This window comes from Chelonia mydas, chromosome 10 (assembly GCF_015237465.2).
Source record: "Chelonia mydas isolate rCheMyd1 chromosome 10, rCheMyd1.pri.v2, whole genome shotgun sequence".
Taxonomy (NCBI): domain Eukaryota; kingdom Metazoa; phylum Chordata; order Testudines; family Cheloniidae; genus Chelonia; species Chelonia mydas.
In genome coordinates this window covers 76383584-76409059 of record NC_051250.2, presented here as the reverse complement: position 1 = coordinate 76409059, position 25476 = coordinate 76383584, and the positions used below count along the sequence as shown (strand labels likewise).

Sequence of the window (25476 nt, the reverse complement as noted above, 5' to 3'; positions counted from 1 at the left end):
TTGTTGAACCTGGCCCAAAGAAAAGCAGGGTGAAGTCTGCTGCTTAACCTCTCAGTAGTATGACTCGTAGACATGGTACCTAGAATGGGACCGTTCTTTGTGCTGGTAATGCTTGTGTTTGCTGCCACTTCACTTCATGCTGAGATTCTTTATGTATGAAAGGATTTTAGGAGCCTTCTTAGAGTGTAATCTCCTGATGGTTGGTTCTACAGCTTTCACCGCAGGCCCTGATTCTGACTGGCACCTCTGAGAGCTTCCACAGCTCTAAATAAATAACAATAGTTGGAACCCACTGAAGTGCACTGAACATCTCTTACTTAGTGCTAGCCAAAAGCAGCAAAAGATTCTTGCAACAAAAACCCTGTGGATTCACTTTGCTGGCCTTTATGGTACCTTTGCAAATGTTTGAATACAGAAGTTTTTACTTGGAAGAATGTTCCCATAAAAAATAGACCTCACAAGTGCCAGTACAAATCAATATTCACCAGAGTGTTTGCATTGGAAGGGCTCCCTCCGCCATTTTGAGCAGCTGGCTTTGTTGTTCTCACCACTGGTTGGCTGGACAATTGTCAATGTTAGTGGATAATTTGCAGTTTGATAATCTCTGAAAAAGCTTGTTTATCAACGAATATTCCTGGGCTGTACCACTCGAGCATCTGCTGGCTTTTGTGTCAAACAGTGGCTGGCGTGTGCTGTGGGATGCGAAATAAAGTGAAAATACAGTTTGGAGAATGAATATCTCTCAGTAGACCGTCGTGCCAACTCAGTCCAAAAACTTGATACCTTCAGCTTTTGCCTGGTCAAATAGGGCGTCACAGCTGAAAACAAAGATTAAAAGAAAACTCGGTCTAGGCCCTTGTTAAATGTTGTGCTGTAGAACCACTGAAGAAAGACCATTTGGAAGGAGGGTTGAGCAGGTGAGGCGTCTGACAGCATTCGATTCACGGATCTGCCACCGTTTAGGTGTGTAACTTGCAGCCAATCGCTTAATTTCCTTGTGCCTGGGGTTATTAGCATTTCCCTACCTCACAGGGGTGTTGTGGGGATCGAGACAGACATTCATTAATGTTTGAGATACCCAGCCACCACAGTGACAGGTACTTTATAAATACCTGGATAGATTTTTGTAGTGACCTCCACCACTAGATATATCTGTTTCCTCTGGTGTAACAAGATCATGGGAAAGCCTGTAGTACCAGGCCCCCAGTGCCCACAGTGAAATAGACAGCAGACGGCTTCCTCCTGTATCTTTTGAGCTGGGTAGACAGTGAGGAGTACCACAGAAAGTTTGACAGAGTCTTCAAGGTGGTGATGGGATTCTAATGAGAAGAGTTTCCCTAAGCCCGTAGAGCCTGTGCCACAGGAAAAGGTGAAATTTGGATCTTTTTTTGTTTTGCATGTTTAGTATTTTTTCCCCCTCTAAGAAATCAAGAGCCAAGGTTAAACATTTCCCCACTCACACACACAAGTGACTTTTAAACTCTGTTAATATCTTTAAGGAAGTAGATTTCTGAGTCTTCTGTCTTTTCAGTTAGCCATCTATATGGATATGGTCTGGTTAATGCAGAAGCTATTGTAATGGAAGCTAAGAAATGGAAAAAAGCACCCACCCAGCACGTCTGCATTGGAAGCTCAGATAGGATACCCAGGTGAGTGGTCACTTGTAGAAGTCCCCCAGCACCAGGACTATGTGATGGCATAAATATTCTAGCTTGGGCAGACAATGTGTAACCTCCATCATAAATAATCACTTTCTGTTACAGTTACTAATACTTGCCTGTGAATGCTCTCTGCTATCCAAGCGCCATGCATGGAGGTAAATTAGACTCTGTGGCAGGACCACGTCCCTGCTGGCTGGATCTCACCCACATTGTGTGGGCAAGGTCACGCCGCCCGGAGGAAGCCATTTTTAAGAGTGTGCTGCTTCATGCCCCCTTGCACGCACACTGTCCAATACCAGACAACACCATGTCTGATTTTTGTCTCCGTGCTGGATGGGGGACAACGCTTAGAAAAGCAGACCTGTCCAGCTTAAAACTGGATGAATGGCCTGCCTAGTGTATGTGTGCAGGGGGGTGAATAACTATGCCCTTGGAGTTGAGTTTGAACTCTGGTTTGATGTGGGGGAGTGCCCCCTGCTATCTGCATGGTGTTTGAAGTATTCATGGTGGCCAACTCTCATAAATTTTTCATGAGTCTTGTGATAGTTGCTGTTTGTTCTGAAAACCCCAGCTCCTGGAGGCATGTGAAGGAGTGAGAACTTCAGGGGTTTTTTTGTTTTTTGTTTCTTTGTTTTAAAAGTAAGTTTCTAGCCCTCATGGTTGCAAAGAGAGGCTTGGAAATGTGGAGCAAGTGCACTGTCAAGGCTCAGAAACCAGAAGGCAAATAATAATAATAACCTCCTGATTTTTTGAACAAATAATGCACACTGGGTTCTTTTGATTTCCGAATCTGTAGGGATCAAGTTTTCAAGCTTTTCTCTGCAGCCCCAAGGACTAGGTGTGTATTTTCCTTCTTTGGTCTCTTCAGAACAGAGTGAGAATCACAGCTTCTATTTAAGAAGACAATGACTTTCTGCTTTATTCTGCCACTTGCTTTTCTAAACACAGCATCATCCACTCTGGAAGTCTTATGGAGAGTCTCGTGGTATTTAGTGCTTTTTCTGAACTCTGTAGATGCCCCTATGTTAGGGCCCAAACCTGCCAACATTCCCTACAGGGCTTACAAAGGGGAGCAAATGCTACTCCAGGGTGTGTTTGCAGGGGTGGGCCCTTGAGGATGGCTTGTGGGTAGGGAAGTGAGGAAGTTGCTGACCTCAAGGGAAGAAAAAGAGGCAAGCAAGTCTGTGGCTGGGACAGCAGTCACCTGAGCCTGGCAATTTGGTCCAGTTGTGCAAAAACTAAGGGTACCCCCTTATTTAGAAAATGAAGCCAGGTTTGTGTTGGTGAACAAAGGTCCTGAGAATTCCAGTGACCTTGTCTCTTTTCTGATTTGCACCAAATAAGCAGGGATTTGAAGCACTGTCAGAAGTGCTGTAGCAAGGAGACAGGGTAGTTTTTTGTTTCTTAAATCCCCGTAACTGGTTGGTTAGAAGCTTTTGCAGCAATTCATCTTAGTGCCGCTTCAGACGCAGCGTATAGGCTGATGGCAAGACGCAGGAGATAAGATACACTAGGTACATGCCAGTTCTGAGCCTAGTTCATTGTGTAAATGTCTGAAGGTACTTTGATTTGAATTTGTTTGAAATGGATGCTATTAATGAGACCATCCTCTAGCAGCTTGACTCAAATTCCTCTCTTCCAAACAGAAGCCCAGCAGTTGATGCATGCAAACTGTCTGGTTTTGCATATAGTTTTTATTATGATTTGCCATGTCTCCCCATCCCAGGGAGAAACCGCTATGAAGGGGTTTCCCAGATGGAGTGACCTCTGAAGTACCAGGGATCTTCCATTAGGGTACCTGGACACAAGGGGAATGATTCTGAAACAATCCACATCGCAGGCAATGTCCTGAAATGAAGGACCATCCGGAAAACCCTCCAATTCCTCTGTACTAAAACTGGGAACAAAAGCTGTCTTGATCATATCAGAAATCTTTTCTGCTGTGCTAAGATGGGGACACCAAGAACTGGGCCTCATTTAGAGCAGCACTTCTCATACAATTTGTGCTGGTCATCTGCGCGAGATGTATTTTTCATAGATTTAAAGGCCAGAATGGACACGATGTTCTAGTCTGACCTCCTGCATAACCCAGAGCATAGAATTTCATCTTGTGAAATCCTGAACGGAACCCAATAACTTGTGTTAAACTCCGGCATATGTTCCAGAATGCATCTGGGCTGGCTTTCCTGGTGTTCACTACTTCAGAGTTTTTTATAAACAGTGGAAAGACTTCAAAGTCAAAGGCAGGCCAGTTCGGTGCTCTACAGTCTTCAAGGCCAGTTCATGGCTACTCAGGTGCAATTATAGGTCTTTTGTAGACCTTTTTCCCCCCTTTCTTTAGGCCTGATCCGAAGTCTCTGTTGAAATCAATAGACTCCTATTCAATGGATTTTGGATCAGGCCCTTTAGGGAGAAATTCCTTCTTCTCTTCTCTGGTGCAGTAGGTCTGTCAGCCCAGGCATTAAAGTTTCAGCCTAAATGGAAACAGGCATGTAAATGTGTTTCCCATTGTGGGAATTGATGACCATGAGCAGAATAATCTGTTGGGCCAGATTAGTCGATCTGGCTCTTAAAGAATCAAAATTCCTGGTAAGACACATCCTCCTTTCCAGAACAAGTGATTTGCTAATCAAAAGATCATTATTTTATTGGAGCAAATAGAGACTGCAAAGCAGTTATGAATTTGTAGCCAAAGAAGTTCATAAAACAGTTTCTGATACAGACCCTCTTTTTAAACCAAGGAGGAATGTGGCCCTAATAATAATACTAATTAATAAAAAGTTTGTGATCCATAACTCGTAGATCTTTGAGGACCGTTCAAAACCATCTGGTTACCACTGAGCCCTTCAGCAGACTGGTGTTATGGGTAGGACAATGTGTTGTGATGCAGACAGCATCGATTTGTTACTGTTTGTTGTGAAATAATAGGAAACAATGAGTAAACAAAACAAGTTTGTTGTGGTTTCCAGACCTGAACAGGGGAAATATAACTGAGGCTGGCAAGTGAAGGAAATGGGCCGAGATTCTTGTTTCATTAAGCAGCCCCTCTGGCTCCTTGTTTAGCATGAGTATGTGGAAAGAGATGAGGGGGGGTACGGGGGGGAATAAGACAAAGCTACAAAGAGTGGTTTAGCCTGGCTTAGCTTTCATTTGTCAGGACACTCTCTCCCTTGTTGACCGTGTCTGTGAATGCCATATTGTCAACCCCAAATGCTCAGATCATGAGTCAGGCTCACCAAAAATCCCGAGATTGGCCTTAAAATCCTGAGATTGTGTAAAAAGACTAGATGGGGGGGTTCTTTTTATTGCCTTCTGCTTTTTGAGCCTTTGGGCGCACTGGGGTCACGCTTTGAAGCTTTCTCCACACACGAGGGCTAGAAAACTTACTTTTTCGTTAAGAATAAAGGCTGAAATCATTACGTACCCACTTGACTCCAGGAGTTGGGACTTTAAGGCAAGCAATAACTGTCATGACTCTCATGACAAAATCATGAGAGTTGGCAACATAATATGAGGAGGTTTCCATCCATCCACCTACCAATCCACCCACGGGGGGGGGGGGGAGGGGTGTGTGTGATATAAATATCTGTGTTGCACACACACACACACACACAAGGAGTAAAGTATCACCGGTGTAAATATTGTAGTGACCTGGTGATGAACCAGGTTCTGTGTCTTAAAAGCTGGTGGGAGTTTCATACGAGTTACCTACCTGAAGCCAGGTGTAACTGAATTCAGATGCTGCAGCCCAGTCCCTGAGGTTTAAACACAGCATTCCTCTTGCTGGTGATGTCCCCAAAAGACCTGGCTTGCTAGATCTTTAGGCCATTTTCGTGCTGCATTAAGTAATTTGTGAAGTCTGTCTGGAAGGAGTAAGATGTTTTGGCCTCATGATGGTGTCCAGTGTTTCTGATTACTAACTCCAATGAACTTTTTCTGAACCCTGAAGATGATTGGAAATTAGTCTGGCTTGATGCTTTTTTCCCCCAATCTTGCATAGGAACAGTTTATAGCTAGTCAGGTACAACATAATGTGGAACTGCAGCGGGCTGCACATCATTCCAGAACTTTTCCCCAGATGCTGCTGTGGTGGGTTCTGTTTCACCTGGGTGTTAGACACCTACACAGCAACAGATTTCATCTGCCTGCCATCAAATTCAGTTTTGGGTTGGATGCAAAGCCACCCTAAGGGCTCTGGTACGATGGGTGATGTAAGGAGTGCCTGGAGAAAAGCTGGGATGTTCTGAATAGCCAACCCAGGCCCTGGTGCAACTTTGTCTTAACTCTTATACTTAGATGGGAAACTCTTTGGGGGCAGGGACCCTCTTTTTGTTCCGTGTTTGTACAGCACCTAGCCCTGGTGCTGGTCCATGACTAGGCGCTACAGTAATACAACTACTATATAATAACCTCAGTGTAAAATACCGTGTTAAAATCTCCATGTTACGGTCACTTTGGACCAGAAGGACTAGCTGACAAAGCCACTAAAGCAGCTAAGACTATGAATTTTTGAAGCTTTTAAGTCATGAAGAGAGAGGAGCATCTTGGAGTCTGTTCCTGGTGCATGCAAATAATGTTTTCAAATACTTAGAAACCCTCCCAGGGAATTACATCACTGTTTATAATTATTTAGATTGTTTTTTATGACCAAGGCAAAATAAAGGCACGCTATGTAATCCCTGCAAGAATCCAAAGCATACGCTTGGCGGTATCCCCAGAGGAAACTTGGGGAATAATTGAGAAAATACTCCCTCTAATAAATTATACATTAATAACACGGCTGAGAAAGTCACTGGGAATTAATCCTTTGGTGGGTGGCGATTGTTTGTGTAGTTAAGAATGTGGTCGCTGAAATTTGAAAATTTCAGTTGTGAAGGATCCAGCAGCTGATATGAGCAAACATCAAGCCAGCCGGGCTAGGTTTGGAAAGCAGGGTTTTAAGAGCAGTTGGGGGACTGCTATTCTTGTTTGATCAGCTCCTCCAGGGCATGTGTTTCAGAATGAGCAAGTGCTGTAGATTCCACTCAGTATTCTACATAGTAGCCAGAAAAGTTTGATCAAAGGAAGGAACTCAGTGGAGTACTTCAAAGATTGTTCCATAATCTCCCAGCACACTGTGGGGGTCAAATTCTGTTCCCTTTGTGTCTGGGCACAGGAGAGCCTGCCGCAGTGTGACTCATTCACTTCTGCTGTCTGGGAGGCAGGAGCTGGGGAGCCTCTGCAGGGGCCATAAACCCATTTTTTTACCGCAGAGCCCACTTCTTTGGGGATCTCCATGTGCTGCTGGCAGAGGTGGAGTTGGTGGTTCCATCCATCTGCTATTCACTCCTGGAGCTGACCCTGGGAGACTTCTCCAGCACTGACCTGGGAGTAATGGCTGTTTGCAGGGCTGTCAATTACTTTTGTGCCCACAGGCCTCCCCAGAGCACAGCCTGTGGGGGGCACCTCTTGGAGAACTGAACGCTGTGGCCAACGAGAAGGGTCAGCGAGAACTGGCCTCATAAAATGCAGCAGGGCCCAATCAGTTACAGTCAGCAGATTCCATCTGTGTGGCCATTGTCCTATTCTATGTGTAACTCAGTTCCCCCAGCGATGGCACATTGCTCTCCTTTCCATTGCAAACTGCCCTTGCTTCCCCTCTAGGGACATCCAGGCCGACCAGACGGTGCGCACGACCACCGTGACCAACGCCTGTGCCAACTACTACGACCAGCGCGTGGTGTACCTGGAGCACGTCATTGCGCGAGTCAGCATTGAGCACCCTCGGCGCGGGGACCTGCAGATTAACTTAACTTCTCCTTCAGGGACGGAGTCTCAACTCTTGGCAAGAAGGTGAGAACCGCTGAATCTATATGGCCATGCAGTTGCAGCAGCAGGCACAGGGCCAGGTGAGCCTGGGACTGGCTACCATCATGTTTTGCACTGTCATTTTAAAAGAAGGGGCAACTTTTCCCTCTTCCTCACCCCTCCAGCCCCCAAAATGATATGCTTGACTGGGACATGGTGAATCTGCACAGAACTCTCCTGGAAAATGTCAGGCCAGAAGGGGAATTCAGTGGCAGGCTTAATGAACTGTGACTTTAAAACAAAGTGCTGAAAAGGTTCATTTTGAAAATGTCAAAATGAGGCATGGCGCCTGTCTTTAAAAAGGGAAACAAAGAAGATCTGGGGAATTATAGACCCGTCAGCCTAACTTCAATACCCAGAAAACACTGCTACTGATTATTATACAGTCAATTGGTGAGCACCTAAAGGATAACAGGGTAATAAGCAATAGCAACATGGATTTGTCAAAAACAAATCATGCCAAATCAACCTAATTTCCTTCTTTGGCAAGGTTACTGCCCTGGTGGCTATGGGGAAGTTTAGTCATGATATATCTTGATTTTCAGAAAGGCTTTTGGCAAATGTGATCTAGATGAAATTACTATAAGATGGGGGTGCATACCTGTTTAAAAGGCGGTAGTCAAAAAGTAGCTGTCAATGGTTTGCTTTCGCACTGGGAGGAAGTATCTGGCGGAGTCCCGCAGGGGTTTGTTCTGGGTCCAGTATTATTCAGTATTTTCATTAATGACGTGGATAATGGAGTGGAGAGTATGCTAATAACAGAATGACAAAATGGAGAAATGGTCTGAAATCAACAAGATGAAATTCAGTAAAGATAAGTGCAAAGTACTACCCTTTGGAAGAAAAAACAAATCAACTGCATAGCTACAAAATGGAGAATAACTAGCTAGACAGTAATACTGTTGAAAAGGACCTGGGGGTTATAATGGACCACAAATTGAATATAAGCCAAAATCACAGTGCGGTAGCGAAAAAGGCTATTATCATTCTGGGTGCATTAATGGGAGTGTCATATGTAAGATATGGAAAGTAATTGTCCCTACTTGGTACTAGTGAGGCCTCATCTGGAGTGCTGTGTCCAGTTCTCAGTCCCACACTTTAGGAATGATGTAGACAAAGTGGAGAGAGTCTGGAGAAGAGCAACAAAAACTATAAAAGATTTAGAAAACCTGACCCTTGAGGAAAGGTTTTAAAAAAAACCCAAACAAACACAAACTGGATGTGTTTAGTCTTGAGAAAAGAAGACTGAAGGGGAACCTGAGAAGTCTTCAGATATGTTAAATATCTGTTATAATGGGATGGTGATCAATTATTTTCTATGCCTGCTGAAGGCAGGACAAGAAGTAATGGATTTATCTACAGTAAGGGATATTAGGAAACTTTCTAACTATAAGGGTAGTTAAGCTCTGGACTAGGCTTTCAAAGGAATTTGTGGAATCCCCATCATTGGAGGTTTTTAAGGACAGGGATGGTCTAAGTTTACTTGGTCCTGCCTTAGTGCAGGGGGCTGGACTTGAGGATTTCTTGAAGTCCGTTCCAGCCCTACATTTCTATGATTCTATTAAATGTTTCAACACTTCCCAGTTTTTTTTTCCCCAAAACCATTTGCCAAATTTGATCTAAATTAACAAAACGGAAAATGCATTTTTGGCAGACTTACTATTTGCCAAAAGAAATGTTCCAGTTCTAGTATGAAACATACATACATCTTTGATGTATGGGAAAAAAACAAACAAACCCCAAACAAAACTCCCAATATAATAGCTTTGATTCCTAGTGGCTCTTCTTTGCAAGCTATAAACTGCTTCACAGAACTTTTACTTTACAAGATAGTGGCTGTTCCAGAAATCTCACAAGTGGGTATGTAGGTGAATCAGGGAAAGTGGTGTGTGTTGTATTCCTAAACTGAGTAATCGTTTTGGCCTTCCAAATTCTGGTCCCCCTGCTGTAAGTGTGGATGAACTTCATCTTGAGAACTTCGGAGTGTTTGTAGACGTTAGAAGAACCCCAGACTGCCATCTGGTTACTGACTCCTTCATTAGAAAAGCTGCTTTCCCCTAGTCCATTGTAGTGTCCACTCTTCCCTGGAACGGATAGTTCAATTTACAGTTGGAATATGTTACTGGAGGATTTACAGCTGAGAAGTGAGCTGACTATGATCAGGAGAGGTGGCTTCACACAATCGGCAGCGTCTCCCCACTTCTCAGCAATGATTAAATAGCAGAGTACTGTGGTTACAAGACTTCATTGCATGTCCGTGCTATGGAGTAGTCTCCTAAATTGAAGCCACACTTGTGCGGCGAGCAAGATACATTTTGTTATGCAAGACCCTTGGGTGGTTTTTTTTGTCAACTATGTTTTGCATAATCTGCTGGGCAAGGCTGAGAAAGGGAACGTGCATAGGAGTATTTTGCTTCCCCTCCAGTTCTGTGGCAGATTATATAACATCTGGAGTCTCTGCTGTGGTTTAGAGCTATGGGCCACATTCCCTTTCCCTGGGAACACCCTTTGTGGGAGATAGGAGATGACTAGGGACTTACTAGGGCTGCGGGTCTGGCATGATGAATATTTGGTCTTTAAGTTTTTGGTAAATACACTATGAATTTGATTCCAATATGATGCCCTGGCCACACTCACGCCGAGCAAACTGCTACATTGAAACGCAGCCATATCGAGCACTCTGTACTGTGTCTGCAGTATGGTTTTTAATATAGTTCCAACAGTGTGCTTGGGAATGACTTCAGTAGGACTCCATGTGTGCATGCGGGGTGTGTCCTCATGGCTCTTGGTGCAGGATCAGGGCCTTTATAGTATCTAGAAGCTGCCTGATCATGTCCAGTGCTCAAGGCCTTGGTGTAAATACCCTGAATCGGAAGCAGACCCAGTGGTGGATGTTTAATTATTACCAAAAAAATCGATGTTCCAAACCTTGGCTCTTAATTTCTCTCTGTAACCAGGTGCTATTTTACCAGCAGAGTCTCTGGGTAGATTATTTTTACAATGCTGTGTTCTGCCCTTTGGGGTTAATTTTTATTGTAAGTCATGTACGAGCGTGAGATTAGAACGATGGTTCCCAAGCTGTTGGCTGGTCTCTTAGCGTTGGCTCTCCTGTTTGATTCTAGCCGCTAAGTTGCATTAAAAGATACTTTCCTAATGTTAATGCTCCATGGCAGGCAGTGCTGCAGTTGCCACAGGGATGTTACACCGGTCCTGATGGGAGGGGAGGTGGCCTGTGCCATCACCAATGGGATGGGTGTTGGACACAAGACCCTCTCGCTGTTAAGATGCAGCCCATTCTAATGAAAATCTTTGAGAACCCCTGACTTAAGCTATGTCTACACTGTGGCACAGTGTAGACTACGGGGCTGTGAATTGCAGAGTGCACCAAACTGTTGCACTCTATCTGCTCCACGTGGAGGCTTCTGGCACAAACTAAAAGGTACCTAGTTCGTGTTAACATTGTCCTCTTTCAAACAGCACTAAGTTACAGCAAGCTGGGTACCTTTTAGTTTGCGTTAGCCGTGTCCACACGGAGCAGTTAGAGCAGGGGTGGGCAAACTTTTTGGCCCGAGGGCCACATTGGAGGTGCGAAACGGTATGGAGGGCTGGGTAGGGAAGACTGTGCCTTCCCAAACAGCGTGGCTCCAGCCCCCATCCGCCACTTCCCAACCCCCCCCCCCCCGCTCCTTGTTCCCTGACCGCCCCCCCCCCAAGACCCCCGTCCCTAACTGCCCCCCCGCTCCCTGTCTCCTTACTACCCCCCCCCCGAATCTCTGCCCCATCCAACCGCCCCCTGCCCCCTTACCCTTACCAGGCCGCTCAGAGCAGCTAGACCAGCTTATTTGAAAGCCTGGGAGGTGGGCAGGCACAAGCTGCCCTGCCCATGTGGTGGTGTCACTGTGGGGGAGGGGGGACAGTGGGGGGAGGGGCCGGGGACTAGCCTCCCTGACTGGGAGCTCAGGGGCCAGGCAGGACAGTCCCGCGGGCCGCAGTTTGCCCACCCCTGAGTTAGAGCATAGCACTGTCAGTGCACTCTGCAGTTTGCTCCTGGGTTGTCCGCACTGTGGTGAGAAGCCATTAGGGTGCATATCTTTTAGCACCTCGCAGTGCTCCCTGTTTAATTGTCTTGAGTAATGCATTGACACTACTCTTCAATTGCAGAGTGTTTGATATCTCTAACGAAGGATTTAAAAACTGGGAATTCATGACCGTCCACTGCTGGGGGGAGAAGGCAGAAGGGGAATGGACTCTGAAGATCCATGACACGCCATCCCACATGCGCAACCCAGAGAGGCGAGGTGAGCACAGTATTGTCTTTCTAGATTGTCACCAGAAGCATCTGAGCTACTGATTTGGTGTAATGCATAGAGTGCAGTTGTCATGCTCCTTCACCGACCGTGTCGTACTTGATGCAAATGTCTGTGCTTGCTTGGAATTATGCTTTCAGCTGGGTTTGTTGGATATAACTTTGCCACGGTTCTTAAGGAAAATGTTGCAATACAAAGCACAGTTTCAAATGCAGGTGCCTAAACGGAGTAATAATTTTGGCCTTCCAAATTCTGGTCCCTCTGCTGTAAGTGTGGATGAACTTCATCTTGAGAACTTCAGAGTGTTTGTAGACATTAGAAGAACCCCAAACTGCCATCTGGTTACTGACTCCTTCATTAGAAAAGCTGTTTTCCCCTAGTCCATATAGCTGTATCTATACCTAAATCTGGTGATCAGTTGTGTTCATCCACCAAGGGTAGGACAAGAGGTAACCACCTTAGTTTGCAGCAAGGAACAATTAAGTTACATATTGGGAATATCTTCTAACTATCAGGATAGTTCAGTACGGGAACAGGTTATCTCGGGAGGTTGTGGAATCCCCATCACTGGAGGTTTTTAAGAACAGGTTGGACAAATGCCGTCAGGGATGGTCTAGGTTTACTTGGTCCTGCTGCAGCCTAGGGGGCTGGACTAGATGTCCTCTCGAGGTCTAGTAGGACTTGATGTGACGAAATCTGATGAAATTCTTTATGCTGAAGGGGTTGACAAACTTGTCTATCAAAGGATAATCTAAGAATTAATTGTAAAATTAACATTACTGTGAAACTGAATTTGCTGACCCCAAGAACGAAGGTGATAAAATCAGAATATAATGGTTCAGAACAAAGAAATGTAAAAGCCTTAATTTAATGCCTGGTGTTCGGGGAACGTGTGAGTGGCCATGCCACTTCCAAGGTAGTGCACAGCATTAGCAATTGGAGCAACAAATGCAGTTCCAGAGTGCGCAGACCTGGCGAGATTGTTTCACTGAAATCTGAATCGAGGCAGACCACAAACAGCCACCAGGCTATAGTCAAGGGACTTCTGTGGCAGCAAATAATGACATGAAGTGTGTAATAAATACAGAACTGGAGGAGGGAAATGGAGGCTTAAATTAGATTAAAAGGAGTACGTGTGGCACCTTAGACAAACAAATTTATTTGAGCATAAACTTTCATGAGCTACAGCTCACTTCATCGGATGCATGCAGTTTTCCATGCTGTAGCTCACGAAAGCTTACACTCAAATAAATTTGTTGGTCTCTAAGGTGCCACAAGTACTCCTTTTCTTTTTGCGGATACAGACTAACACGGCTGCTACTCTGAAACCTTAAATTAGATTGTTTTTTTCTTTACAAATTAATTACTAAATTATTTAAGTCAAGTTAATTTTGACCTAATTGGAGAATAATATTTCAGCAACTGTGCTGATGAGCAGCGATTAATTATTAGTAAGGCTGCAATTCTTTCACGGAGGTTAGAAGTCACAGATTTTGTGACTTTCTGCGACTTCGGACTTCCGCAGCAGCTGGTGCAGCTGGCCCTGGGGACTGCACAAGCAGTGGCTGGTCCCAGGGACCGCCCCAAGCAGTGGTCCTGGGGGGTGCCCCTGGGGAGCGTCTGAGCAGTGATCCTGGGGGCTGACCCAGGGCCAGCAGCACTGGCTGCTGGTTGGGGGGCCCTGGGAAACACCTGAGCTGTGGTCCTGGTGGTGCCCCAGGGACCGCCCAAGCAGCAGAGGTCCTGGAGTGGCTGGAGCAGTGGCCTGAGGCCATCCGGAGAGTGTTCCCTGGGAACAGCGGCCAGGGGGCAGTCAACCCCCAGCACTGGAGCAGGGCCTCCCACCCCAGCAGGGACCCCCGGAGCAGCCGGGACCCAGAAGTAGAGAATTACTCAGGGGTATTTTTGGTAAAACTCATGGACAGGTCACAGGCCGTGAATTTTTATTTATTGCCTGTGCCCTGTCCATGACTTTTACCAAAAATACCCGTGACTAAATCTTAGCCTTAATTATTAGGGCACTGCATTACATGGGATTTTAAAATATTTGTTCAATGAATAAAAATGAACATATTAAATTGTACCATGGCAAGAAACTGAAAAGTGTTGAAACAGATACAAAAAAATCAGAAAAAGGAAGATATTTTCAACAAGTTTCAGATGCTTGCTCCCCCAAAAATTGACATTAGCAGAAAAAGCAAATAAAATAGCCATCAGATTAGAGCCACAGCTAGAAGAGAATAAAGTGGCAGGGTATAAGCAGCAGTTAGGGCAATAGCTGGGGAGCTGAGAGACCTGTGTTCAATTACCTCCTCCACCTTAGGTAAGTCACTTAGTCTCTCTGTGCCTCAATTCCCCATCTGTAAAATGGGCATAATAGTACTTCCCTCAGGTGTTGTGAAGATGAATACAGTAACAGATGGTGAGGTGCTGAGGTACTGTGGTGAGGGGAGCAATAACTGATGGGGAGAACAATAGATTTTTTTTTTTTTTTAAATGGATGAGAGTCTCTTTAGGGGCAGGTTTGCAAATATAACAACTATGGCTAGAATTTGCAGAGAGGCTCAGCACACACATTTGGGCTCAGAATTTCAAGGGAGTTCAGCTCCAGTTTAGACACTAAAGCTAGTGGCCTGATTTTTCAGAAGCGTGCGGCTTGTTAGGTGCCGAGCTGTTTTGAAACTGTGGCAATGGAACTGAGAGGCCAAGTCCTGCGGTTCTTCCTCAGACAAAACACCCATTGGTCTAATATCCAGCATCCAACCCCAGGGATCCACATGCTCCCATAACTAATACATGAAGTCCAGGAAGCCTTTCGCCTGGGAGCATTTAATGTTTAGGCACAGTTTGAGGTCTGACATCCAACTGTAGTTAAAACTCCCAGAGCCAAGAAACGAGGCATTTCTGTACTTGCTCTTTCTCCCTGTGGATGGCTTCCTTTTAGGCATAGTAGTCTAACCTGGAGACAGGAGTGGTGACAAAACCTGCCTTCTGGTGCACCTCACTAGAAAGCCAGGTATGTGTGGATCACAAGCTCTTGCCACTGATTTGGCTCTGATTGCGTTAGATGCAACTGTTTCAGTGGCCGTATTTGGTTCCTGAACTACCCGACACAAACTCTCTTTATTATAAGTTGTTTTTTTTTTTTTCCCCTTCCCGTTTTTTCCCTACCAAAACAATTTGGTGAAACTGCCACAAATTTATGACTCATTTTGGTATCACCAAGTCTGCATTTTTCACCTGAAAAGTTTTGGCTGAAAAATTTCACCAGCTCTAACCCTAAATTAAATTGTTATAATTTCCTCATGTAGAAAAGACTTCTTCTAGAGATGCTGCTTTTCTACTGCTTCTTAAGGCCTTGTAACTTGTTCTCATTTGCTCCTGAGCATATTTATTCCATTTAATCAGCTCTATAGTGTATATCTTCCATTTGATGCAAGTTACCACTGTCCTGAGGAAACCCAGAATAATCTACTGATGTTCCTTCAGACAGTCTTGTTTACAAGCCAATGGTGCTGCTTGCTTAGTCCTGTTCTTAAAAATCAATCATGTTGGGGGGAAAAAGTCCTCTGTTTAGAAGACTGTGGAAAACAGCTCTAAAAATCTTTAACCTGTGTTTGAAGATATTGACAAAAATAAGTCTCCTTATCTCCAATTATAGCTTCTAGAGTTAATGGCTCTCTCCATAGTTCAGTTATTAAGCAGCTAGTGAAACTGCAGTTTATCACACAGGAGTTAACGCATTAAAAATTCCATGGCTGCCTTGAACTGCTACCTTAATTTAGTCCAGAATCTCTGTGGTCTAATAAAGATTTGTATTGAATGATCTTGCTTGTGCTTTCTTGGCTGCTTTTATACCTTACAAATTTTAGAAGTGTCATGTTTCCTGGCAGTTCTGCTGGGTGTCAGAACTCCTGGGTTTTGGTCCTATTCCCACTACTGCATTCCTGTATGTCCCTAGACTAATTGTTTCACTTCTGTGTGCATCGGTTTCACTAGCTGTGAACTTAGGCTCACCTCACAGCAGCAGTCTGAAGACTTACTGATCCTTGTTTGTAAGGGGCTTTGAGAAGTGGAAGGTGCTATGGAAAGGTGACGTGTTAGTTTATTGTCACTGTTGCATCTATTGCAGGGAAGTTAAAGGAATGGAGTCTCATTTTATATGGAACAGCCGAACACCCTTACGACACAACCAGTTCCCATCACTCCCAATCAAGGATGCTGGAGATTTCAATGCCCAAAATGGAGCCCTCTAAAGCAGCAGTTTTCCAGAGTCAGATGGAGGTGGTGGAAGAGGAGGACGAATACACAGGTAAAACCTCTGCAGCCCCTTGCTGTTTCACTTGCAGCTGAATATTGCTTCCCTACAAAAATCAGGACCTGCCGGTGCAGATATAAACACAGCACAAAATGTCTATGGTTTGTTTCCTTTGGGAGAGGAGGAGAGAAAAAGAGAATGGAAATCCTTATCCTACCTTGCCTCCGCACCCTGGCCTCTGCCACCAGTAGGCCAGATTCAGCTTTGGGGTACATAGGAAGTGTCAGACTGGAGGTCCAGCTAGTCTAGTATCCTGTCTCTGGCAGTGGCCAGCACCAGCTGATTCAGAGGCAGTTGTAAGGACCCCACAGTAGCAGATGTGGGATAATCTGCCCCTCACATTGTCTCATTCTGGTCTCTAAGCATACATCTACAGTGCAAAAAACAAACAACCCTGCGACAGTGAGTCTGGAGCCCAGGATAACTGGGGCTCATGCTATGGGCTCCGAGACCTTCCCCCTTCCTGAGTTTCAGAGCCCTGGCTCCAGCCTGAGCAGGAACTATGTACACTGCTGCTGTTAGCCCGGTAGCATGAGCCCTAGGAGCCTGAGGCAGTTGACCTGGATTCTGAGGCTAGCTGCTGCATTTTTGTTTTGGTGGTGGTTGTGTTTTTTATTTGTGTGGGGTTTTTTTTGTTTTGTTTTGTTTTTATTGCAGTGTAGACGTACCCTAATAGAGATTGGCCTAAACCCTAAAGCATGAGGTTTATTGTCCCTTCCCCAAAAATGTTTGTGATTGGTTTCTTTATGAAAATCAATAAAAAAAAAAAAATCAAACAATGAAAAGGACAAAAAAGTAAATGACTGACAGCTTGTATGTGTTTCCAAATCCTGCACGCTTCATGGGATCACCAATGGAGTTACGCAATTTTACAACTTGTCAAAGCTGCAAGATCAGATAATACACAACCAGACAGTCCTATGTAGACATAACATGTTAGGGTTGGGGAAACAGTAATAAAGTAGCAGAAGAAATGCATGAATCGGGAGAGGAAGGAAGGAGGGGAACAGGGTTGGAGGGGGTAGAAGAAGGGTTAGCTGGAGTGGAGGTCTGGCTTTCTTCAAGCCATCGCAACAGTTTTATCCAAATGTATCTAGAAATGGGGTCCAAATTTATTCAGATTCATATAATTTCTCTCTGTGGCATTAAGCTATCCTTTCTTTGACTGCTAACTCTTACCACTGTTCTATTCTGGGCATAAGCCGCCTACTCCATTTTTTATTAACATTAATTGTGACAACTCTGGATGATCTTGTTATCCGTATAAAGGTCCAATCCCAGTTTGAATCTTGCTAAATTTTTAGCCTCAATAGGTATGTCTACACTGCAGTGTAAGCTGCAGATTCAAACTCAGGCCCCCATTCTGTCTACACACAAATCACACTAACTCGGGGCTTGGACCCAGGGTCTCAGAACCCCATGGGAATAGAGGGTCCAACACTAAGGGCTTGTCTACACTTACCATGGGATTGACCAGCGATCGATGCATCAGCGGTCAATTTAGCAGGTCTAGTGAAGACCTGCTAAATCAACTGCAGATTGCTCTCCCGTCGACTCCTCTACTCCACCGGATCGAGAAGAGTAAGGGGAGTTGACGGGAGAGTGTCTCCCATTGACATTGCATAGTGTGGACCCTGCAGTAAGCAGATCTAAGCTATGTCAATTTGAGTTACGCTATTCACGTAACTCAAATTACATAGCTTAGATCAAATTTCCCCTGTAGTGTAGACAAGGCCTAAGTCAAGCCAGGACCCAGGGTTCAAGCCCTGTTGCTTTGCAGTGTAGATACAGCCCCCCAGGACTCGTGCTCTGGGAGTCTGCCAAAAGTATCCCACAGTTCCACAGTTTGACTTCCTTTGTCCTCTGGACAGTCAAGTTTGGTGGACAGTCAAGTTTTTCCATGCTGCACCACAAGCAAAGAGCTAAAGTGGCCTCATTTTGGGAGGGTGCCAGGGAACTATGGGATATGGGTGGTTGGATTTTGACCCCCATAATGTAGTGTAGATGCTGGGTCCCCAGGTTGGGACCTGGGGTTCAACAATTCCTAATCTGGAGAGTAGATACTCAAGCCCTAGGTTAACAAACCTGAGGTCTGCTAACTTGAGTTCTACTAACCCGGGCTTGCCTTGCAGTATAGAAATACCCAATGACTTCTTGGGGCAATGAGCTCTACAGTCTAATTATGTGTTGTGTGAAAAAGTGTTTCCTTTGATTGGCTTTGAGTTTGCTGCCTTGTTCATTTCATTGTAAGTGGGTGTATGCGAATGCAGCTCTGACTTCATAGGAGAAATTCTGCTGAGAACACTAGGCCTGAATTGGGTCTCTTATATTTTACAATGGAAATTGATCCCAGTGCCCCAGATGCTGGCTGTTCTTTAAGGATGGGATTGCTCAAAAGATCTTAAGAGAGTTAGACATCTCCCATTGAAATTTTCTGGGGTCTGGGCCCTTCCCTTTGGCCCCTTAGAAAATTCCAGCCTGTGGAGAACACAGATACAGCCCTGGCAGCAACCTCTCTTCTGTAGTCTTGGTAGAGGATAGCAGGACTAACAGAACGCATCAGTGGGGTGAAGCACCACCACAAGACTGCTGAGCCACACTGTAAAGATTATCCAAGTCAACAGGTACAGGGGCTGCCCAAGGGAAAACGTATAGATGCTGCAAGGCTGTAATAAGAAGCCCTGGTTTATTAACTGAGGTCCGTGAAAAATGTGTCCTGGTCTGATTCTCACTTTGGATTGAACTGCAGATACACCCTAAGGGGGACTGTAGCACAGACATGGCATGTCCTGCACTGGCTTGGGGACAAATTGCAATGCAGACAGGGTGGCATGAGCTTCAGTGCGGGCCATACAAGCATGCCAGGGCCCCTGGTATGTGCTTGTATTGATGATCTGCACTGAAGCCTCCGCCCCCACATGTACATGGCTAGTTTCAGCCATGCTAGTGCAGGTAAACCTAATGCAGGTATGTCTACCCCTGCTGCAGTCACACCTCCAATTGCAGTGGAGACATACCCTTACACTCAGGCTTTGTCCACACTACAGCTTATGTCGGCATAATTTACGTTGCTCAAGGGTGTGAATAAACCTCCCCCCGAGTGACATAACTGCTCTTATGCACAGTGCTATGTCAGCGGGAGAGCTTCTCCTGCTGACAGAGCTGCTGCCATTCGCAGAGGCAGTTTTATTACACTGGCAGGAGAGCTCTCTCCCGTCAGCATAGAGCGTCTTCACCAGACGCAGTGCAGTGGCGCAGCTGCTGTGCTGTATGTGTAGACATGCCCGACCGCTCCTTTCCAGGAAGCTCAAAGTACATTTGCATGACTTTATGGCCCTGCTCCATCAGCCAGATCAGTATACAGGGGCCTAGTATGAATGAGAATCGGCCCAACCTATCTCCACCCACTGACTTTTACGTCCTTCTTCTTCTTTATATTATGGTATTGTCTAGAGACAGTCCCTGCCCATGGGAACTTACAGCCAAAGTGAGAATTGCCTTGTAATTACTGTTTTAGTGCCACGAATGACTAGAGGAAATGAGAGAGAGAAGGGCGGCTGAAAAAAAAATTCTCTCTACAGCATAAACTTGTATAATTACATGTAGCACCTTTAGCAACACCTGTGACGTAGAGAATTCACAAGGTGCCCACAGGAGGAAAGCTATAACGGGATTTTATGGAATAGTAATCTGTTCTTTGGGCCTTTGAACACTGCACCTAAACGATTAGCAAGAAAAGCCACCTAGTTTTGGTTTGGCAAATATTCTTCATAAATATTATGGCTGCTAGATAAATGTTGGGCTGCATTTTGAACATACACCTCTCATTTATGCAATACCTTCCTGTATACCAATGAAACTGACAATTCAGGAGTCAGTGAAGGATTGGCTTAAAGAATTTTGGAATGGACTCCTGCCCCTCCTATTAACACTACCACCAACGCAGCTGTAGCTGTCTTTTCCAGCTTGTTCCAAAAAAAATTAAATTATTTGCACACTGGTCTGTTTTTTTTTTTCCTGTGGTCTTCTAAACTATGGTGAGGTGCAAATGGGTAGTTTTTGAAAATCTGTACAATATGGATGATTTTTAAGCTTGACTGGAAGGTTCTATATGAGCTGGGCAGTCGAATTCTTAGGACACAGGTCTCTCCTGCCTTGGTCTATCTAACCAACCTGCATCTGTAATGAAATTGAACTCTCTGGAGACCTCTGTGTTCGCTAGCTAATTTTGGTAGCAAATCATTCCCACACCCTTTCCCCTTTATTTCCCAGCCACTTCCCCATCTGCACACCCACCCTTCTGATCTCTGGTTCCTAGTAGCCCAAGTGCCTCAGAACTAAACGTTTCCAGAGTTTGGTGAGGGTGAGTTATAGCGTATTGATTCAGGCCCATCTTGAGTTACTAGAACACCAGGATACCTGGTTAAGGCGCTCATGAATGTTAAGACTAAGACAACTCTTCTCTAGCACTAGGCAAAATTTTTCTCACAAAACATTTTTTTTCAGAGAACAATCCAGATTCGGTGACACTAAACCATTTTGCAAATTTGTGTAAATCTTGCCAAATAGTTTTGATTGAAAACCAAATCAAATTCTGAAAACCTCAAAATATTGTAATTTTTCGGTTCAAAATCACTTTTGTTTAAAAATTTCCTTTAATTTTATTTTTTTAAAATCCAAACCATGACAAAATGTTCAAGACTGAAACAAAACATTTCAACCCAAAACTGATTTTTTAAAAAAAAAAAAAAATTTTGATTCAATGAAAATTTTGAAAATTTTCATTTTGACCCCAAACAGTTTTTTTACAAATTCTTTTCAGAATTGCCAGTGAGTTGAAAAATTGTTATTCACCCACCTCTACTCTCCTCCCATTTCCCACTTCTCTGTTTTCCTCTGGACCAAGTGAAGCTGCTAGTTCCAGAGGTCAGCTTCAGCACATCTCAAGAGAGTTGACCTGGTGGAAGCAGTTGGAGAAGTCTCTAAAATGAAAGTTGAGTTGGTTCAATTCTTTCCATCTCCTGGCCAGCGCCTTTGTTGCAGTGTATCATTACAAAGTCTCAGGGGTAGCAGAGTACTGCAGTCTGGCATTGCCTAGTGTTTGAGTTGCAGAGGTTTTAGGAGGATATACTTTGTAGTTCAATTGTCAATAGATAAAATATTCATAATAAAATATAGGTTCAAGGACTAGACAATGGGATATAGAACCTCTGACCTCTAGGTCACCAGTTCAAATCCAGCCACAGATGGCAAAGCAACTAAGGGCTATTCTGGGGGTGAGGGTGAGCCATGCTCTCTGAGCATCTAGAACCAGTCTGTTTCTGGGAGGAAGGGCACCAGAGTTAGGCCGGATAAGAAAGCATCTAAATTCCCTTGCGGTTGTTGGTGCTGCTGTGGTGCACACAGTGGGGTGGGAGGAAAGTGGGATGGGCTGCTCTGGGCCGTAGAGGGCTGAGCAGCCTGGACCTATCCACCAGCCCACACACTGACGGTAAAGAAATGGATGCTACAAGGGGGACTGTGTAAAGGAACAAAATTTAAAGTTGAAAAATGACCTGTTTCATTGCCCCTACCACAAATTGGTCGTGCCGATGTCAGGAGAACGAGAAAGATCTGCTATTTCCTTGCACATGGAGATTGGGTTGGTTCCAAACCCTTCAGAAAAACATTCCACAGCAAGCCAAACAGGACCCTGCCCCACATAAAATACAGCTGGAACGGGAAAGGATGGGAGAAATACAAAAGTGAGGCTGGTGTTGGTGTAGATTTGGGGGATGTGTGTAAGACTCTATATTTTAAAAACAAAACAAAACAAAACTCTGGCGGGACTGTCACCAGAGGCTGAGATTTTTGTAGGGATGGGGAAAGGCTAGGGGCAAATGCTAAATTATGAGGAGAAAAGAATGTTGTTTGGGAAGATCAAGAATGTTGTTTGCAAAGCTGGAACACAGGCCCAGCTCTGTGATAGAACTATGGCTGGACCACGTTGAGGTTAGTAAGCTTGCTATAGCCTTGACCAACGGAAGCAAATCTTTTAGCTCCGGCAGTAGCGGCTCATGCTTTTAGTTCCAGAGGTCAAAGGTTCAATCCCCACTGCCGATAACCCTCCCAGGGATGTTGCATTACATATATGTATTAGACCTGCTTTGAGCAGTGTTAGTTGACACAAGGTGAAATCCTGACCCCGTGACAGTCGATGGGAGTTTTGCCGTTGACTTCAGGGGGGGCCAGCATTTCACTCACAGTACTTAAAATACTGGTAGCAGTCAATGGCCTGGCTACGCCAGGGCCCCCAGTGTTAGTAACTTGGGTGGAGTCAAACTGGAGGTAGCAACGGTGGGAAGTCACTGCAGAATTTCCCATGTGTACATGAGTCTGTTGGCAAGACAGCTGTCAGACACAGCCTGGTATCCGGTGCCTCTTGTCTCCCTTCTCTGCCCTTGTCTCTATAGTCAACTCCCCCCCTTGCCCCCGGATTATACTTTTCCAGTTACTTTTGTTATGCCCCACAAAGCTGTTTCCTCAGATGTCCTTTTCCTCTGATGGTGATAGAATAGTATCACATGAGATGGCCATGGTAGGTTTTTGAAAGTCATTCAGGCTCATGGTCACTGCTTTTGGAGAGATTTCAGTCGCTGTATTTCCTGTATCACTTTCTCTCTTTCCCTTTTGGGGGCGTATATGCACCTATAGTTTTCTTCCAGCTGCCACCTTCACATCTGATTGGACGATGCTATTGCAAAAGAATTGTCCTAGCTGGAAGCATCAACCTGAATACAGCACATTTAAAGAGACACGCCTCTTTTTTTTTATCATTCCTTCTGAACTTTATTTCACTCTATAACAAATATGAATTAGTAACATATGAATATGGATCTGTTACTGTTGTGATAGCCAAATATTATTCTACTAGCCAGATAATATAATAGCTCAGTAGTTGTTTAGGAGAGAAGCACATACGCACGCAAAATCAAAGCGCATCTTAACATAAACACATATGTATGTTTTGCAAATTTTTTTCTTTACATATAGAACATGGACACGAAGTCTTATTTGACTGCTGCGGTTTGTCCTTTGGGTGTTAGATGCTGTGTAGCGCTAGGATGGTAACTCTCTCTGTCCCCCTCCTCTGCATACATGTTAGGGGGACAGTTGACAAGTAGAATGAAATGGCTTTCTGGCCCTTCTGTGTTAATTTTAAAATTCTCAAAGTAGCAGGGCCAAATCTATCCTGTTTTATCGTTCTCCGGAGCTAGCCCCCATCAGTACAGTTTCTCAGCACCTTATACCTTTACACACATGGGGATGGGACATAAACACTTGCAGGGTGTGCTTGGAAGAGCTTGTGCAAATTCTTTCAGCAGAAATCTCTCTCTCTTTTTAAGGTCCATGTCATCCTGAATGTGGCAACAAAGGCTGTGATGGTCCTAATGCAGATCAGTGCTTGAATTGCATCCATTACAGTCTTGGAAGTGTTAAAACTGGCAGGTAATGATGTTATTTATTTGCATTATAGAAGTGGCCCCTTTGTGCTAGGAGCTGAATGTGCTACTAATAAGAGACAGCCCCCCACCCCCAGCTCCAAATAGCTCGTAATCTAAACAGACAAAGGATGGTAGTGCAGGAGCATTATTGGTCCCATTTTACAGATGGGAAAATAAAGGCACAGACATGAAGTCACTTGCCCAAGGTCTTACAGGGAGTTTGTAGTAAAGCAGGAACCTGAACTTTGATCTGCTGCATCCTCGTTCAGTGTTTTAACCACCAGGCCTTTGTTTTGTTCGCAAGTTAGTGTATGATGAATGCGCTAGTTTAATGAAATATCATCTGAAAGAGAAGCCTGGTTGAGATCTGTTAATAGAAAGACAAACCTGTTGCCTGTAGTGGGGAGGAAGGATGGTCTTGTGGTTACGGCAGCACCCCAGGGCTCAGCAGACCTGGCTCCTATTCCAGCTTATGCCATGGGTGACCTTGGGCAAGTCACTTAATCTCTCCAAACCCCACCTGTAAAAGGGGGATAATGGTACTTCCCTGCCTTCTAGGGCATTGTTAATGTTTTCATGCGGCTCAGATCTTGCGGTGATGAGTGTCCTCGAAAATTAAATCTTTAAAGGTCACCGGTTCCAGTGCCAGATTGGTAGTTACCGAAAGTTGTTTCCATCTGACTGGTGTTTGGGGGCTTATGTGCCAGGTTATATTTAATTATTATAAAATCCTTTGGGTGCATGCTTGAATGAACTGCTCTTAGCTCTGTCACTTCCTTCCTGTGTCATGCCCGTCTTACGGGTAAATGGAGGACTTCATTCCACCGGACTGCTGATCTGGCACCTTTCATAAGCACTAGTATTTATGTGAAAATGTATTTTAAGAAAGAGGGCGAGCGCTGGGATTCCTGCTTTAAATTGGGTGATGGACGGCATAGGGAAGATATAGGGTGTAATTTTCAAAAGGACCTAGATGACTCAGAAGTCTTGGTCCCATTTTCAAGAGGCATGTAGGTGCTAAGTCCCTTGAGACTTGGGCTCTGAAGGGCCTACATTACTTTTGAAAATGGGATGTAGGCTCCTAAATCACTTTGGCTCTGTTGAAATTTTTGCCCATAGAACTAGTTATCAAGTCAGTATGCGTTAAACATTGGGGAAACTGTAGGAAACTTTGAATCCCATGCTATGTATGGGGGTGGTTTTAAAGACCATTCCCAACCACTGAAATTCAGTTTACACCTTGCTAATTAATAAAGAATAAATAGGAGTATATTGTTTTAAAGGATGAAATGATCTAGTAATTCTGCAAGTAAAAATGCTGATGAGGGGAGCTGTCTGGTAGGATGACTGGTGTGCAGTCGCCATCCCACTGAGACAGTCAGACAGGCGAGTGCTGGAGTTAATTGCATAAGCAGCATTTCTTTACAATAAATGCCAAATGAGAACCAAGCACTTGCACTGCTAAACACCAGACTTAATGAGCTGAGAATACTGTACCTTTTGGGAATTGGGATCCACACTCCTTTGCTTTCCAGATGTCTAAATGTGCATCTGTTTAATTTATACTTGGTAGTATAATCCTTGGAAGCCAGCACACATCATACTGCCACAACGCCTAGAAGTCCTGACACCTAAATCTTCTCTTGGATTGATTGTCTAGAAGTCCTAACACCTAAATCTTCTCTTAGATTGATTTGCATCTCACATGAGATGATTGCATACTGTCAGTTCAGACTTGGTTATTGCAACTTGTATTTAACAAAGCAATCCCACCTGAATAACTAATTCCACAAAGATCATACTATGACACTGTTTAATACTATTTTTTTTCCAAACACCTGTAACTCGATGGAATGACT

At 44.5% G+C, this 25476-nt stretch overlaps 1 protein-coding gene across 2 annotated transcripts in view; it reads left to right on the top strand.

Moving 5' to 3' along the window:
• Positions 1–25476, top strand: part of PCSK6 (proprotein convertase subtilisin/kexin type 6) — a 113605-nt gene that overhangs the window by 72161 nt on the left and 15968 nt on the right. Inside the window, exons 11-15 of one of the 2 annotated variants that reach the window (XM_037910671.2) lie at positions 1532–1649; positions 7305–7493; positions 11670–11806; positions 15948–16127; positions 23519–23621. In XM_037910671.2, the coding sequence (XP_037766599.1) occupies positions 1532–1649; positions 7305–7493; positions 11670–11806; positions 15948–16127; positions 23519–23621 (727 nt within the window). Of the gene's footprint in view, positions 1–1531; positions 1650–7304; positions 7494–11669; positions 11807–15947; positions 16128–23518; positions 23622–25476 lie in introns of those variants that run through there. The other variant, XM_043523963.1, reaches the window with a different exon arrangement.